This window comes from Prionailurus viverrinus, chromosome B1 (genome assembly GCF_022837055.1).
Source record: "Prionailurus viverrinus isolate Anna chromosome B1, UM_Priviv_1.0, whole genome shotgun sequence".
In the NCBI taxonomy this organism is placed as follows: Eukaryota; Metazoa; Chordata; class Mammalia; order Carnivora; family Felidae; genus Prionailurus; species Prionailurus viverrinus.
In genome coordinates, this window is record NC_062564.1 from 145,541,311 (window position 1) to 145,558,570 (window position 17,260).

At 44.5% G+C, this 17,260-nt stretch overlaps 1 protein-coding gene across 4 annotated transcripts in view; it reads right to left on the reverse strand.

The window, feature by feature from the left end:
* The window catches only part of PARM1 (prostate androgen-regulated mucin-like protein 1), a 112,649-nt gene extending 97,553 nt beyond the window's left edge, over positions 1-15,096 (reverse strand). For all 4 annotated transcript variants that reach the window (XM_047856615.1, XM_047856616.1, XM_047856618.1 and 1 more), the window contains exon 1: positions 14,789-15,096. In XM_047856615.1, coding sequence (XP_047712571.1) covers positions 14,789-14,831 — 43 coding nt within the window. In that variant the 5' untranslated portion in view covers positions 14,832-15,096. The remainder of the gene's footprint in view (positions 1-14,788) is intronic.
* Positions 15,097-17,260: the final 2,164 nt, after the last annotated feature.

Sequence of the window (17,260 nt, forward strand, 5' to 3'; positions counted from 1 at the left end):
ATAACAGCCTCCTCCAAGGGAGACCAATGAAGCTGTGTGCTGTTACTGTTTTGTTCCGGTATCACAATTAACTCGTGACTTTGAACAATGTGATCCAATCCACTGCAGTTATCCTTACTGGCGTTCAATTTGTTCCATCTTTGGCCAGTGGGAGCCCATTAAGTGGTTCTGAGTCTTTCTGACAGGAGCCTGGTAGCCTTTGACAGCATTCTTACTACGTGGTAGAACAAGATATTCTAGGCTCATCTTATGTATTTTCTAACACAGACGGGGAATTCGCCACTTCTCTAAGAAGCCTTCGTTCTTTTTAAAATTTTATTTATTTATTTTTGAGAGAGACAGACAAGAGTGAGAGAGCATGTGTGAGAGGAGGAGGGGCAGAGACAGAGGGAGAGAGAGAATCCCAAGCAGGCTCTGTGCTGTCATCACAGAGCCCAAGTCGGGGCTTAATCTTATGAACTGTGAGATCACAACCTGAGCTGAGATCAGGAGTCGGACACTTAACCGACTAAGTCAGCCAGGCACTCCTCCTTTGGTGGAAATGGGGTTTAGCAGCCACAATCAGAGCACCTAGAAGACTCTTAAGTAGATCTAGGGTTGCTTCTCCTCCTTCGGTGGGGAGCAGGCAGTTTGGCCTGGCCTGAATGATTTCCAAAAGAGTGGTGAGAGACTGTGAGAAGGGAAAGGGTGGCCAGTGACCATTTAGGAGTTACTGTGACAGTCAAGGAAAAGATGACAAAGTCCTCGGTCAAGTCTGTAGATGTGGGGATGGGAAAGAGGACCAGAGTCGAGAGAGAAACTTCCGAGACCAAATTTACATAGTCTGATTTGGCCATTCAAGACAGTAGGGGCTAAGGTCGGTAAAAGATGATGGACCTGGGTTCAAAGCCTAGCTCTGTCACTTATCAGCTGTGTCATTACTTAACTTCTGAGACTCAGTGACCTGAACTGCAACATGGGATCGGGACTGTCTCTCCCATGGGGTTGTTAGAGGAGGATTAGATGAAGTGGCAAAGGAAATCAACATCATAGTATAGTGCGATACCTACTAAAACTAAAAATTACAAATGTGAAATCTCTGCCTTATACTAGCATGCTTATGAGCCTTATTTGGAATACGAAGGGGTTGCCCTATATGCTCATGGGCTGTTAGTAATGGATGCTTTCACATTTGTTTAAACCACATTTTATTGATTATTTTATCAAAAAGATGATATAACAAATTTAATGTTGCTGAAGAAAAACAAATCCTATATTCTTTGCGGACTGTTTTTCTTATTTGATGTCTAAGATGACAGATTTCTTTTTAGAGAAGCTTAGAATAATGTTTTCATTTAAAATTGCTCCCATAAGTGACAAAAACATCAAAATCAAGATATTAAAAATGAATGAAGTATCTGAAATACTGATCAGTTAAGTCAGAGTTTCTTAAAATACCGAGACACTTGTTCTGATCAATGATTTATGTAGCGCTCTGGTTTTACAAAATATAATATTACTTTAAGTCAATTCCTTCCCAGAACCTTCCCTGCCCATTACGTCAGTGATATCCTGTAAACCTTGAGGTTTTTGCTTTTCTAAGATAGAGTTTTTGAAGGCTCCATCAGAAGGATTTCTGAATCAAGATTTTGAGGATAAAAATAGCTATCCAGCAGTTACTATAGCCACATTAAATGTTGATAAAGAGGAATTGAATTATTGATACTATCTTTACTTTTTTAATTGTGAAGGTAATACAAACTATTTAAAAAATTTCAGACACAACAAAGGAGCATAAAAAGCAACACTGATCCAAAGCCCACCTGCCAGAAATAACCACTGGATTCTTCTGAATCATTTTCTGTGCAGGCACAGACATAAAAATAATGCTTTCAATATTGCATCACAATGTACATTTATTGTGTAACTTGCTTTTCTGATACAATTGTGAAATATAAAGTGACAATTATTATTTCAACAGATCGTAACCTATTTAATGTGTTAGTACATAAATAAACCAACCGCCTCATTCATCCAAACACTTGCTTGGTATTACGTGGCTGAATGAACCTTGAATGTATGCTAGCTTACTGGATTAGTGCTTTATACCTAGACATTTACATTATTTCCAATGTACTAACATTTTAATTATTTTTGCCAACATATTAATATTTTTACAAGTTCTTCACCAAGGGTTGCCTGGGTAGCTCCGTTAAACAGCTGACTCTTGGTCTCAGCTCAGGTCTTCCTCTTGGGGTCATGAGTTCAGCCCTATGTTGGGCTCTGCAATGGGCGTGAAACCTACTTAAAAAAACTACTTAAAAAAAAAAGTTCTTAACCAAAACAAACAGAATCAAGTCTGGGCCAGTAAGAGACACATTCTTGTCAATTTCTGTGTCTATTTATAGTTTCCACAATAAGAAAAAAAACAGTGGGGGGGGCAGCTTTTAAAAACTGTTACAAAACAAGAGACAATAATCCCTTACTGACATTTAATTTTTTTTAACAAAAACTTGGCTGTAAATTTCCTAATCTCAAAAATCACATCTCTCCCTCTTTCTGATAACCCTCCAAACTGTAACGGTTCTCAGTGATGTAATAATTTTTGCTCCTTCAGCAGCCACATTTGTCTTCGAGATTTGGGGAAACTTGTCTTGTGAATGCATGTTCCTTTCCCTTCCTTTATTTAAAAAAAATTCACTTGAGGGGCGCCTGGATGGTTCAGGGGGGTAAGCATCCAACTCTTGATATTGGCTCTGGTCATCATCTCACGGTTGTGGGATTGAGCCCCGTGTTGGGCTCTGCACTAACAGCACGGAGCCTGCTTGGGATTCTCTCTCAAAAGAAATAAATAAAAACTTTTAAAAATGTTACTTGAATAGCTTTATTGAGATGGACTACACAAATATAAAATGATGCAGCTACTTTCGAAAACAGTCTGACAGTTCCTCAAAAATTAAGCCTAGAATTACCATAGGCCCTGCTTTCCATCTCAGTCGGGGACACGGTCTTTCCCAGAGCGGGGAGGTGGGGGAATGGTCACCTGTCGTCCAGAGTCATGCCCACACCCCCAGAGACAGTTCCCTGCTGGTCCTCCAGCATCAGGGAACTCACTGTCCTTTGCCCCTCCCCAGTTTACAGTCAATGCTGCTACACTTCAAGATGCCTGGGCACCTTCCCGCCCCAAGAATGGGCAATGGACCTCACTGGTCAAGCAAGGCAGGTGTTTTTAATGCGAAGTATCATCTTTTCTATTCTTTGGGTTTGTTTATAGGTTGCGCTTCAAGTACAATCTTAAATTTTACCATTGCCCCTGAGGCTTCCAGACAAGTATGTGGTTATATCCTAAGCTCCTGTTCTTTTTGGCAGCTGCTATATAATGAAATGTTTCTATGTGAGCCGGAGAGTTCCATGAACATTTGTTGGATAATGAAGCTGAGGGATATGCCAGCCTGGGTGATTTTAACACCAGCCTTGTCAGGGGGTGTCAGCCCCGCAGGTCGGTAACACGTGCTCTCGGGATGCAGGTTTGATTTAGTCAAGGCTTTAATCACTTCCATCCATTGCTTGGACTAAAACACAATTCATATTTCAGAATGACCAGTGAAGGCAGAATGCAGAGTCTTTAAGGCCAAGAAAACTCCCCATTCTGTTCAAGTTTATTAGTAAATAACTTATGCTCTCAACACTCAGCATCTGAATTTACTTAACTTTCTCAAACATCACTGGGAAACCGCCAGTCATGCTTCCTTCAGACTCAAATTACTTTTCACCATCGGGTTGTTTTTAGTTATTCAGAAAATTCTCAAAAATGTTCAAATAGTGGAGGTATCTTTATCTTTCTAGCTGAGCTCAAAGGTGACATTTTCTTTCTTTCTTTTTTTAATGTTTATTTATTTTGAAAGAGCAAGCATGTGCACGTGCAAGGGAGAGGCAGAGAGATGGGGAGAGACAGAGAGCGCAGAGCCAGATGGATGCAGGGCTCCATCCCACGAACCATGAGATCATGACCTGAGCCGAAATCAGGAGCTGGATGCTCAACTGACTAAGCCACCCAGGTGCCCTAAAGGTGACATTCTCTTTTTTTCTTTAAAGTTTATTTGTTTTTTTGAGTTAAAGGGAGAGAGAGTATGAATGGGAGGGGCGGAGAGAGAGGGTGAATCTTAAGCAGGCTTTAAGCGTAGAGCCTGACATGGGGCTCAAACTCACGAACCAGGAGATCATGACCTGAGCTGAAATCAAGAGTCATATGCTCAACCCACTGAGCCACCCAGGTGTCCCAAGGTGACATTCTCTCTCTCTCTTTTAGTTGGGGAAGGAGGGAGAGAGAGACAGAGACAGAGAGAGAGAGTGGGGAGGGACAGAGAGAGAGGGAGAGAGAGAATCCCAAGCAGACTCTGTGCTGTCAGCATGGAGCCCAACCTGGGGCTTGATCTCAGGAACAGTGAGGTCATGACCTGAGTCGAAACCAGGTCAGATGCTTAACAGACTGGGCCACCCAGGTGCCCCCCAAGGTGACATTTTCTTAATTGGCCAGAGAACTTAAGACATTTCAGCTATTTTAAAGTGACATCCATGGGGCGGTGGGGGTGGGGGGGTGGGGAAGGCTTACATTTTTAAAAGAAGTGTTTTGTATGTGCATAGCTAAAAAAAAAAAAAAGCTGATTTTAAAGCTTAGCTTTTGTAACCCTCAATGAAAACTAAAGGCTGACTCATATTTTTTAAAAAACTAACTGGAAACACTAGACATAAGCACCTGATAGTAACTGAGTTTGCCAATGTCTCATTTTTGGGTGATCTAATGTAAAATTTGAATTAAGTCTTCATTTTGGCCACCCTCAAAAATGTATTTTAATCATTCAGTTAAACAAATATATTTTGGGCACACCCTAAGTGCCACATAGTATTTAGCACTGGGGATCCTACAGAAAACAACAGACAAAATCCCAGGGGGGCAGGGATGGGTAAGGGATGGAGGGAGATAGACATTAAAGAAAAAGCAGAGGGAAAGGCAGTTAAGGGGCGCTGGTAATATGGTATTGTGAGGTGCAACAGGCTGTAATTTTTAAAGTGCTGGTCAGGAGAAATCTCAGTGAGAAGGTGCCCTTTGAGCAAAGATTTTCGTGAGGTGAGGGAATTAGCCATCTGGAGAAAGGATGCGCTAGACAGAGGAACCAGCCATCGAATGCTTTAAGAAAGCCAGTGTGGCTAGCGTGGGATGAGCGAAGAAGATGCAGAGGCCCAGGTCCAAGGATGAATGTGGTGGTGGCTCGTGGTGGTCTTAATGGCCACGGTAAGGACTTGGGATTTCACTCTGGGTGCAATGGGAAGCCACTGTAAAGCTGTGAATAAAATGATGACGTCATTTGATGCATTTCTATTGGATCAACTGTTGCTATGTAGAGAAAAGACTTTAGGAAGGCAAGGGCAAAAGTTGGTTGACCTATGAGCCAGCCACCACAATATTCCAAGAGAAAGAGATCGTAGTTCACCCAGAGTGAGAGCAGTAGAGGTGGCAAAGGGTGTTTGAATTCTGTATCTATTTTAAAGGTAGGGCAAAAAGATCCTGAAGGATTGGATGAGGGGCGTTGAGAGAAAAAGACTCCAAAGATTTTCAACCTGACTCAAAGAGGACTCACGATTTTCAACCTGAGCAGCTAGAAAGTTGAGTTGCCATTAATTGGGATGGGGAAGGCTGCATTTGGAGCCTTTTGGTGGAGGGAAGTCCAGGAGTTCAGATTTGGATATGTTGGGCTTGAGATGACTATTAGATGTTCAACTATTGATTTTCTTCTGACCAAGTCAAAATTCATCATCCTCAAAGAATGCAAATTCTTTAAGGGTAGAGTTTTGTCTGTATTGTTCATTGACGTATCTTGAACAGAGTCTTGGACAATGTTTAGTATATGTAGGTTATTAATTAAAAATTAATTTAACAAATATCTGTGAAGCACTCATTGTATGTCTCATTCTGTTCTACATTCTTGGAACACAGTGGGGACAAAACGGCTAAAATTCTTGCCTCCTGCAACTTACAACCTAGGGGTGGGGGGCAGGCAAGCCAATGAAGTAAAATAAATTAAACCTACTATATGTTGGCATACCTGCCTCATAAACATTTGTTGAATATTAACTAACATGGCACTCAATCCAGCAAAGGAGGAAACTCAATGTATATTATCATAACTCAACGAGGGGGAAAATTGAGATCTTGGGAGTTGGCACTCTATGCCAGCCTGACTTATGCCAAAGCCCATTCCACCGTACCGTGTTGCTTCTCACAAATCCCTTCCTCACCTGATAAATTTCAGGGCTGTGCTTCTCTTCCTATAAGGATTTAAAGGGGATTCTGTCCAAAATAGGGCTCTTTGAGGTGCAGGCGTAAGATGGCTGCCGGGAAGTGCACACCCTCGGGCCACTGAGCCCTCCTTACTGGATCCAAACCAAGCAGCAAATTCCTCTTGACATCTTGAAGCATTTTCTCCCTCTACTTACCCTTTTACAATGCTGGGGTACCTTACTTACCTGCCATTAAATGCCACCGCATTGTTTTATCTGAAAGGCTCAATTTGCAACCTTTCACAAACCCAAAAATGTATACCAATCGAAGTTTTACATTCATATAAATTTGAGGAGGAATCTCTTCTCCCCCCCCCCATCAAAAAATGAAACCTGAGGCATTTTCCATTCCCAGCAGTGGCATAAGGGTGGGGGGGGTGGGGTGGTCTTCAGAAGCCCCAAATTATTTTAATTATTACGCCCTATCACCACCACCCCCACCAACACATTCAGCCATCTGATATTCTCTGTCTCATGCAAGGGACCACCCCCAGCCTCTCCCATGTAGCCTATGTAGAAATTCTGGAACAGCCATGATCCCTTCCTACTGTCCATTTCTGACCCAGTTTTCACATGTAATCTGAGGTCACACTTACTTTCCCACCAACATTTCCTAGAATGTAAATGATGAATGATCATTTATCCTTCAAAACTGATAATTCCCTCTCTTGCTCAGGCCTGTCTGAACAGCTCTTCAAAAAGGAGAATTCCAGAGCTCTCGCCTCCTGAATGCTGTCCCCATTACCCCTGTAATTTTTAAGACAAACATCCAGGGTTCCGTTCCTCATCAGCTGGGTGATGGCCATATTCATCTTGATGTTGCCTCTCAGGCAGCATCCATCGACAGCAAGGATTCCTGAGTGGCAGAGTGCGCCCGCCAATAACTTGCCTCTTTTCCCCAGCCAACAAAGAGGTGTTAGGGCCACCAGATCCTTTAGGACCTTCTGATGAACAGATGGGCATCTAGATTCCCTTGTGTTCTCATTCTCAGATGTGTTGAAATCCTTTCATAATCTGATATAACTTGACATGTTCCATGAACTCAGTAGAATGATGGTGTCTTAAACATTTCCCTAAACACGTATTGACAAGGCATTGTAGTCAATAAAGCGAGTATTCACTATTTGCATAGTGAATAAAGAGGGCCTCCTTTTATCCTTACAATGATTGTCATTGTTCTTCCTAAAGAATCCGAGTTATAGTACAAAGCAAGAATCATATAGCATGGAGTGTTTAACAGTCAAATAAATGTTCCACACCAGTATAATGGTATCTGTCTGTTGCCCATATGCGGGATCACAAAAGCTTTTCTAACAGAAACTGAAAAGATTTTCTAAGAAGTAGACAGCACCGGTAATAATCCGATGTCACAGATACAATAGTAAGTGAGCAAACTCTGTCAGTAATGAGGTTATGCTTCTGGACAACACAAAACTGGCAAGAATATCGTAATTTAAAAGGTAACATATATTTTCATCACCCCATTCAACCATGGCCAAAAAGCAAAACAAAACAAAACAAAAAAATCAAACAAAATCTTCTCCCCTCCAATTCTTTTCATGTTCAACACCTGCACTAGAGTTCCTCTGTCCTTATTTTCTCCCTCATAAAAAAGTAAATCAGGTATCAGAATTTGGAAGATGTTATCATCAAAGTATTCTACCGTTCATCTTATTTTGTATCCTATAGACATGTTTTCTAAATACCACACTGGTAACTTCCCACAATGGTTTTCCACGAACAGTTACCTATTCATAGATTTTGCCTTAGGTATAAAAGGTGCAAATTCCCACCATAGTCCAATTGCTTCAGGTTGTTGTTGTGTGTGTGTGTGTGTGTGTGTGTGTGTGTGTATGTTTTCCAATTTGCTTGAAATTCTAATATGCTGCTTGAGGCTCCATACCTACAGATTTCAAGTATTCCAATAGACCTATACGGCAGGAATTATGTAAACCTTATATAATTAATATTTGTGAGATGTACGAAGATCCTGGCACAGAAGAAAGCATTGAAATCCAAAGCTATTCTCTAACTTTCTTTTTTAATCAGTTGCCAGCTGGATTCTAGAAGGCTTCTAGTTCCAGCTCTCAGGCAAGAACATTGCTACCATTTAAAATACGTATACTGTTGTGGTTTTTTTTTTAAAGGAACGGTGCAGGAGGCTAAGGTAATAGAGCCTCAGGAAGGCTACAGAAATCCCAATTGTTCAAAACCACATAACAGTGCTATCCTAGAGACAGCTGCTCTTAAATTTGTCTTCCCAAGAACAGACTGAAAAGGTACAGGACAACTAATGTTAGGTGAGGTGGGGTTGAAAATAGAGCTAATCCTGTATCAAACCCCTTGTTTAGGTGAACCGCAGATGAAAGGCCAAAGGTAGGGGTTCTAGATAAAATACGGGATGCCCAGTTAAATCTGAATTCGAGATAAACCACGAAGAATTGTTTAGTTTAAGTGTCCCAACTATTATGAGGGACATACTTAGAATACACTGTTTATTTGAAATTCAAATTAGACTGGGCAACCTGCGTTTTTATTTGCTAAATCTGGCAGCGCTAGCCAAAAGAAAACTAAAACAGCTTATTTTCAGTTGACATTATACCACCCTGTACCAATGAAAAACATAGATGGAAAGAATTATGTAATTGTCTGTTTTGTTGTAATGATTTCTACATCACTGAGACCTTGGCAAAGGTCTCAAGGTTTATAAACGACATTAAAACAGGTAAAAGACAGGTGAAAGAAACGGGCTACTTTGGCATAAGGATTATGACGAGCCCTTACTGATCTACACATCAGGAAATCTGATGTTCCATGAATTCTGTCATTTAAATAATTGAAGCTGTGACTAAAAATATAAGTAATGCCACACATAAGTCCGTTTCATTTATTTTTTTATTTAAAAAAAATTTTTTTTTTCAACGTTTATTTATTTTTGGGACAGAGAGAGACAGAGCATGAACGGGGGAGGGGCAGAGAGAGAGGGAGACACAGAATCGGAAACAGGCTCCAGGCTCTGAGCCATCAGCCCAGAGCCCGACGCGGGGCTCCAACTCCCGGACCGCGAGATCGTGACCTGGCTGAAGTCGGACGCTTAACCGACTGCGCCACCCAGGCGCCCCAGTCCGTTTTATTTTATAGTCACCCCACTTGCACATTCACCGGACGACAACCTATTAGCCCTGCATTTCCAAGTAAAAAGCAATCATTGCCTAAGGCACGCACTCACTACCTGTCTACCTCTTTTCAGAATTGCCACTGTCTTCTAAATGAAACATCATTTTTTCCCAAACAACTGTTTCATTCAGTATCTTATTAGCAAAGCAAATATTTGATTCCAAAACTAACATGTCCAACTTAAGTGACAGATACTTGCAAAAGAAAGCAAACTGTTGTAAAGGCTATGGGTGTTAAGGCAGCCAATCCCTTTTGAAAGTATTTTCAGGGGCCCCTGGGTGGCGCAGTCGGTTAAGCATCCGACTTCAGCCAGGTCACGATCTCTGGGTCTGTGAGCTCGAGCCCCGCGTTGGGCTCTGGGCTGATGGCTCAGAGCCTGGAGCCGGTTTCCGATTCTGTGTCTCCCTCTCTCTCTGCCCTTCCCCCGTTCATGCTCTGTCTCTCTCTGTCCCAAAAATAAATAAAGGTTGAAAAAAAAAATTAAAAAAATAAAAAATAAAAAAAAAAAATGTCCATTGTTTCCAAATTCTGTGGCCACCTCCTCACCTACCCACCCCTGCAGAGAAAACTCTTGCTTAAGAATGTCTGATCAAACATCAGACATTGGCCAATCCTTATGAAAACACACAATTAAACCTGGCCCAAATGCTCAAGGTAAATTAGAGATCTGACCATTACTGATGATTTTGGGCCTGAGAGACAGAGACAGAGAGAGAGAGAATGAAAGAGAGCCATTCTGGATCATTCAGATAACCATGAGCTGCCTATTCCTAAGTTCTTGGATCTGAATCATCCAAAATTTATGGCTCTAGGAATCTGACTTTAAGGTTTAGCTGAGTTGGGCTTCTGAAACACACACAGTGGGCAAAAGGCTTTGTGGAAGAAATACAGTCTTTCATGAGACTTGACTTCTATTCGTTACAGAGCATTTTTTGGACTGTTGTGCTAATGCTGAGAGGACACATTATTAACCTTTTCAAATTAGGCATTTAGTAGGCTCAGTTGAATATTTTCTTAATTTGCACATTAAGGTTTGCCAGAACAGCTGGCACTGTGCTAGGATATTAGTTGAGATCTTTGATTTACATAGTCTAAGCACAAGCACAGAAACTCTATTTCTGAGAGGGGGACGTGATGGGTAGCAATCGCTAGTAAACTTTATTTACAAGAGTAATAAAAACAACAGTGGCTAACACTTATTCAGTGCTTACCACGTCCCGGGCAATGTAGGTATATTCAGTCACTTAACAGTTTCAACAACCTTATGAGGTTTTACTTTCCCAATTTTGTAGAGAAGAAAACGCAGAATGGTTGTTTCTTGTCCTAAATTACACACTTAGTATGTAGTAAAACTTAGCTTTGTACCTAGGCAATCTAGAATCTTCCCGCTTACCACTTTGCAGCACTGCCTCGGTAAAGGTATCAGATAACAATGAAGAGCTTCCTCCTTCTCAGGTCGGGTTTCATGGGAAGGAGGTGTCACTTCTTTGTGCTACTGACTTCAGGGGAACAGGAGATAACCAGGCTAGAGGACCGTGAGCAACCCGTCACCCCCACTCCCAGACAACCACGGATAACCTCACTGTTCTTAAATGTGTGTGCATGTTTGGTTTATTTTTAATAGTTTTATGATATGATTTATGGTGAGGCTTTCCTATGCTTATGATAAGCTCTTCACCTATATATCAGGATCGGCAGTGAGAACACAGCCATAAATGTGTAGGGTGGGGTTGCCCTTCCATGATAAGGACATTCTAGATGTTAGTCACCTGGAGAAGAGCTACCTGATAAGCCCAGAGCACAAACAGGATCTCTAGCTGGTGGCCAACTGCAGTCTAGCTCTCCTGGTCTTGACCACCAGAGGGCAACCAGTCGTTGCCTAGGGCAACCTAAGTACTGGGGTAAGATATGATAGTTTCTTGGCAGAGAGAGCAGGGATAGACAAGGCAGTCTCTCCAGGACAGGAAAGTAGGATCATGGGGTTTGTGTTTCTTTTACCTGTGTTTGCTTCCCTTTTGTCCCCCTTGAGTGTTGGAAAAGGGCTTTGTAAAGTTCTAGTATATCTCAGATGTCTCAGGGAGGAAGTTTTTTTTGCAGGGGTGGGGGAGAGCACAAGCAGAGGAAGGGCAGAGAGAGGGGGACAGAGGATCTGAAGCGGGCTCTGCACTGACAGGCTGATAGCAGAACGCCCAGTTTGGGGCTGGAACTCACGAACCACAAAATCATGACCTGAGCAGATGCTCAACCAACTGAGCCACCCAGGTACCCTTGAGTGAAGAAGTTTTTAAACAATTCAGCCATAGAACACCAAGAGGTGGCAATGATGGTGGTGGGCAAGGAGAAGAGAATCCAGAAGGGAGAGGGAAAGGAATGAAAATGGAAACTTCCTGCACCCTGCCATCCTCCCTCCTTCCCTCCTCAGTTCTGCAGCCAAAACGTGATGGTGCCAGCTTGTATTTCAATTTGGAGGCAGGACTCCTGTGTGCTTTGTACAGAGAGATGTTTGAGAATGGTCTGTAAAATACCCTTAACAGTTTATGCCACAGTCAACTTTGAAAGAACTGAAGATGGTCCAAACTTTCTCTCTTCCTTCTTTTTAAAATACAAGTGAATAAGTGTCAAGATTACTTTTGTTGACAATGCCCACATATTTGCAAGTGTCCAAGTGTCCGTTATTCAGGCAGGAGTAAGTGCTATGAATATACCGAGTGGATTTACTAAGCTACAAGATGTCCCCTGCCAAGCCCCATTCCTGGCTCAAGAAGGTATCACCTGAAGAATTTTACTGGAGGGGTGAAAAAGAAGGAAGAGGAGAAGGTAGAAGAAGAGGAGGAGAAGCTGGAGGAGGAGGAGGAGGAAGAGGAGAGTAGGCGGAAGACTAGAGGAGAACACAAAAGTAGCAACTACTGGGTGAAACTAACCAGAGCTTCACCAGAGGAGCTGGGAGAGGAGTCACTGAAACATACATGCCACACTCATTTCAGGAACCCTCACCCCTCTCTCCTTTACTGACGCCTCTATTGTTTTTCCTAGAAAAATGCTATTTTGGTTTCTGAAAACACCCTACTTTGGGATGCAAAGAATCACATGAGGTATTTACGCCAATTTTTATATTATTTTCCTGACAACTAACTGCAAGTAGCCTCCCCTAAAGAGATTCCTTCAGATGGAAGGTTGAAAGACATGCAGAAACGTTAACTATGTTTCCAGGGTCAGGAGAGCCCCCAAACTGGGAGGTGGCTTTCTCCCTTCAGAACCACCCCCCACCATGGGTACATGGATGGGGATGAGGCTACTCTGTGTGTCCACCAGCCTTCTCTCTCCACTGATGGACAAGGGCAATAGTCTCCCCTCCAGAATAGCTGGGCTAAACTCTAAAACTGATCAAGAAAAAAAAAAATGTTGAGTTCCTTAGAAAAAAAAAAAAAAAAGCTACAATACACTGCCTAGTAGGGTTAATCTGGGTAGTGCCAACTGCCAGAGCTATCAATAAAAATTAAAAAGACAATGGAGCCCCTGGGTGGCTCAGTCATTGAGCCTGACTTCAGCTCAGGTCATGATCTCAGGGTTCTTGGTTCCAGGCCCTCTTCCGGCTGGGTGTTGACAGCTCAGAGCCTGGAGCCTGCTTCGGATTCTGTGTCTCCCCCTCTCTCTGCCCCTCCCCTGGTCACATTCTGTCTCTCTCTCTCTCAAAAATAAATAAACATTAAAAAAACTGAAAAAGAAAAAAAAAAAAGACAAGCCACAAGCTAAAATTAGGAAACAAACCTATCTATGGGCTCTACTGGCTCACTCAAGTTTTTCTGAGCTTTGAGCTTCATGAAAAGATTCCTAGCGAGGAGAAAAGTAAAGGCACCTTTCATGTCATTTCGTAAACACCTCTTGCCTGGAGTGGGGCTGGAATTGCCTCACATGGCAACCCCGTGGTTTGGGATGGCGGCTGTTTCACCTGCTAGGATCCTGGCGCTCCCCGCTGAGGCTGTGTAGCCAAAGCGCCCAGAGTGTTCCGGAACCTCCGCAGACGCGATTGCTAACCGTGCGGATACCAAAACGAAAGGTTTTCTCAGGCTTTCAGCAAGTCGAGAAAAACAAAAACAAAAACAAAAATGAAACAAAACACGCTATACTCTCAAGTCTGGAAACTTTTCCCGAAAATTGCATTCTCTTTTGTGAGCTGTCAGGAAACTCCTGGCTTCTTTTCCAAGGATTGTAACGACCGCTGCCCACAATTACAGGAGCCCAAGCGATTCAGGAGGAAAAGAATTCACGGACTATAGGCAGCAGTCAAATCGGCTTGTGCCATATGGCTTTGGAACATTCTTATCGAAACATGCCGGTGTCCGCGTCCTCCGCTGCTTGTTCCACTGCCACCTTATCCAGAGTCAGCTGTCCCTTGTCCGGCTGCATTTTCTGGAAAAGCTGGGTACCCAGCACCAGACAGACTGAAAGCGTTGTTTGAATGTACCCCGGCCCCCACTAAGCCGAGCTCAGCCCTGATCCTCTCTCCACAGCCCCTGCCAGAGGCCGCGGTCAGTGGTCCCGAGACCCGCGAGACGCGCGCGGCGAAGACGTCCCGAACTGGTGTCGGGGGCGGGGGGTAGTTTTAGCCAACTTAACGGGTTGTGCCACGGTTTCTCCCCTTTTGGGGAGGCTCCGGGTCACGGGGTAGAATTGCAACCCCAGGTTTGATCGCGAGTCAGGCAGCTGCCGGTGGGGCTGTTAGTGCCGCATCATCCCCAAGCGCACCTCCTCAGAGACGCGGGAGACCGGAGAGCAGAGACCGCCAAGTCTCAGGGACCGCAACCAGACCCGCCGCGCGCGCAGCCACCGCTTAGAGCCATCCGGATGCCATCGCCCCGCTCCCCCGCCGCTGCTCCCGCTTTCTCTTCCCTCCCCGGGTCCAACCGCCTCAAGAAGTCGGCTGCCCGACTCTGGCAGGGTGTGCTCGGAGACCCGAAAAGCCTCAAGTCGCCATCAGTGTCGCCCACCAGGGTTCGAACGCGTCGCGCAGCCACCTGTTCCACAAAGCCCCGAGTTTGTGCGGGCGTGGGCTGCGACAGGAAGGACCCCGTCACCCCCTCAGTCTCGCACAGCCCAGGCTCTCCACAGGCTCACACCACCCCAAATTCAAGTGCGCACATACCTTCACGCAACTCCGGAGGCTCGCGCCACTCGGGCCGCCCGCGGGCGGTGACTTACTTCCCGGTGTCCCCGCTCCAGCCCCAGCCCCAGCCCCGGCCGCCGGAGCCCCTCCCGCGCCCGGCCGCTCGGGGAGGACGGCGCCCCCAAATACCTGCCGTGAAGATGCAGAGAGCGAAGAGAGTCGTGCAGACCATGGTACCCGGGTGTTCGGTGTCGAGCTCCGGGAATGACCGAGCGCTCCGGGCGCGTACGGCTCCTCCTCTGCCCGGCTGGCTGCCGCGGGAGCCGGGAGGCGAGGGCGGCTCTGCGCGCTCAGCCCCGGCGGCTCGGGCTTGTTCCTGCGGCTGACGGAGAAGCCAGGCAAACGCGGTGCGGCTCCGTCAGCTGCGTGTGCTCCCGCGCCGGGCGCGTTTCTGCTCCATCCCAGCCGCCCGAGCCGGGGCCGCCTCTGCCACCGCGCCTGCCCCCGCCAAACCCCTCCCACCCGGGCCCCGCGGCGCTGACAAGGCCACCCCCTAGCCTCCCCTCTCCCGGCGCGCTCGGGTCCCGGGAGCCCCGGCCCAGGGCGGCCTCTGCTGGACAGACTCGAGTTTTGAAAAGGTTTAAGAGTCTAGCACGGTGCTGGGAACTAAACGGATGCTGAGTGTGAGCAGATCTCTGCTCTGGGGAGTTCATCTCAACTTTTCTCATGAATGCTTACAACAGGTGACCATATGCCACCTTAGGCGTCAACCCGAGGAGCCAAGACCCCACTATTGCGTAAGAGAATACACATTACTTTCCTGCGTGCAGGTTACACCCTCATGCGCATTCAACCCCACTGCACTTCCTGCTGCCTGAGCCAGGACGTCTTTTATCCTATTCAGCTTCTTACCAGAGGAAATAACACTAAGGTCAGGTAACAGTGATCATGGGATCACTGAGCCAGGCAATCTCCTAGGTGTGGTATCATGACTCCTTCCAACAATTTTGTGACATAAGATTGCTGCTATTCCATTTTCCAGATGAGAAAACTAAGGCCTAGAGAAGAGAAGTAATGCACTCAAGGTCACATAGCTGGTAAGGGCTGGGACCCCATAATTGAACAGTTTGTGCACCTGGGTTATAAAAACAAAGGCTGACATTTCCTGAGTGATTGCTGTGTGCTGGGCAACTGTGCTGCACAGATACTAACTGTGTGAATTCTCACAACAGTCCCTTGAGGTGGGCACTATTATATCTTCGTTTTCAGGGGAGGAAGTGGAAGTACAGGGAGGTTTAAGTACTTGTCCAAGATCACACAACTAGCTAATGGTATGGGTAGGATGTACCCGCACCCCCATCCTCTGTACTAAACTTGGTTTTCAAACCCCAAGGTTTCTGTATGTTCTGTATGATCAAAGCTGACCTTGCACTTAATCTTCCCCACCACCTTAGACTTGCTTGTTTCTCACACCTCTATCAGACCAGATGCCAGATCATCTCTAATATCTCTGTTGTTATGAGCCTGCTGGTCCCCTAGTCACCAGAGCTGGAAAGCGGCTGGAATTAATGAGCCTTCCTAAAGAATTAATTTGCTCAGGACCATTAGTAGCGCCGGGGAGCAGCTTTCTTTTCCTGTGGCTTCTTTTTCCTGTACTCAGGTTTCATTTTCTCACTTGTTTGGGTCTTATCACGGTATCTGTGATGACGTGCATTCCTCTGCCTGACCCCACCGTTACCACTGGTGCAGCTAGTCACGCCTTCCACAACCAGATGCAACTGGGCTCAGAGGTTTGATGGTTTGTTTTGTTTTACTGGGATCTTTTTTCTTGGTTAATTGATTGATCCTTGTTGGAATGAGAAGTAAAAGATACCACAACCAGGTGCCTATCCTCTTTCCTCCTCCCTAGCCAGAGAACCTGTAAATTCAATTTGTTAAACAAGTTTTCTGAGTGCTTTTGACCTTGAGGTTTTTCCAGTTTCTGGTGCTCTCTACATGATTACGAAAAATTTCTGCATCTGCGCTGTGGTTGTCTTGGGGGGCAAGGATCATACACAGGTGAATTTTATATGTAAAATAAAATGTGTATATTTGTATATACATATTTCTTCTTTATCTTATTTATATATAAAATTTATATAAGGCAATGATGCCTTTCAAGGAGGGCCATTTCAGTAACTAACTCTATGATAAAAATAAATGTTTTTCAAAATCCCTGTACAGAGAAAAATATTCGATTGGATTTCAGCAAAACTTTAACGGAAACCCTCTGGGGGCACAAAGCATGTGTGACTCCAGCTTTGATATCTAAGATGATGGTTTGGTACCCAAAGGATGGTGATTCCCACGTCAGAATCAGTTAAAATTTCCAAAGCTTTTCATTGTATACGGAATAGAGTTGAAAATTGTTTCGTTCACTAAAATCAGTCATTTTTATTAATGGTTAAAACTTGTAATTTATTATTTGGTGAAAACATATTTGATCACTTACTAGATGCCAGACCTCATGCAAGGCTGTGGGAATGTAATAGGTTGTAAGAGTCAGGGTAGGCCAGGTTATGCTGCTGTAATAACCCACCCTAAAGTCTCAGAGGCTTAAGCAATAATGATTTATTTCATGCTCATCAACGTCTGCTATAAATCCAGGTCGTTTCCCAGAGT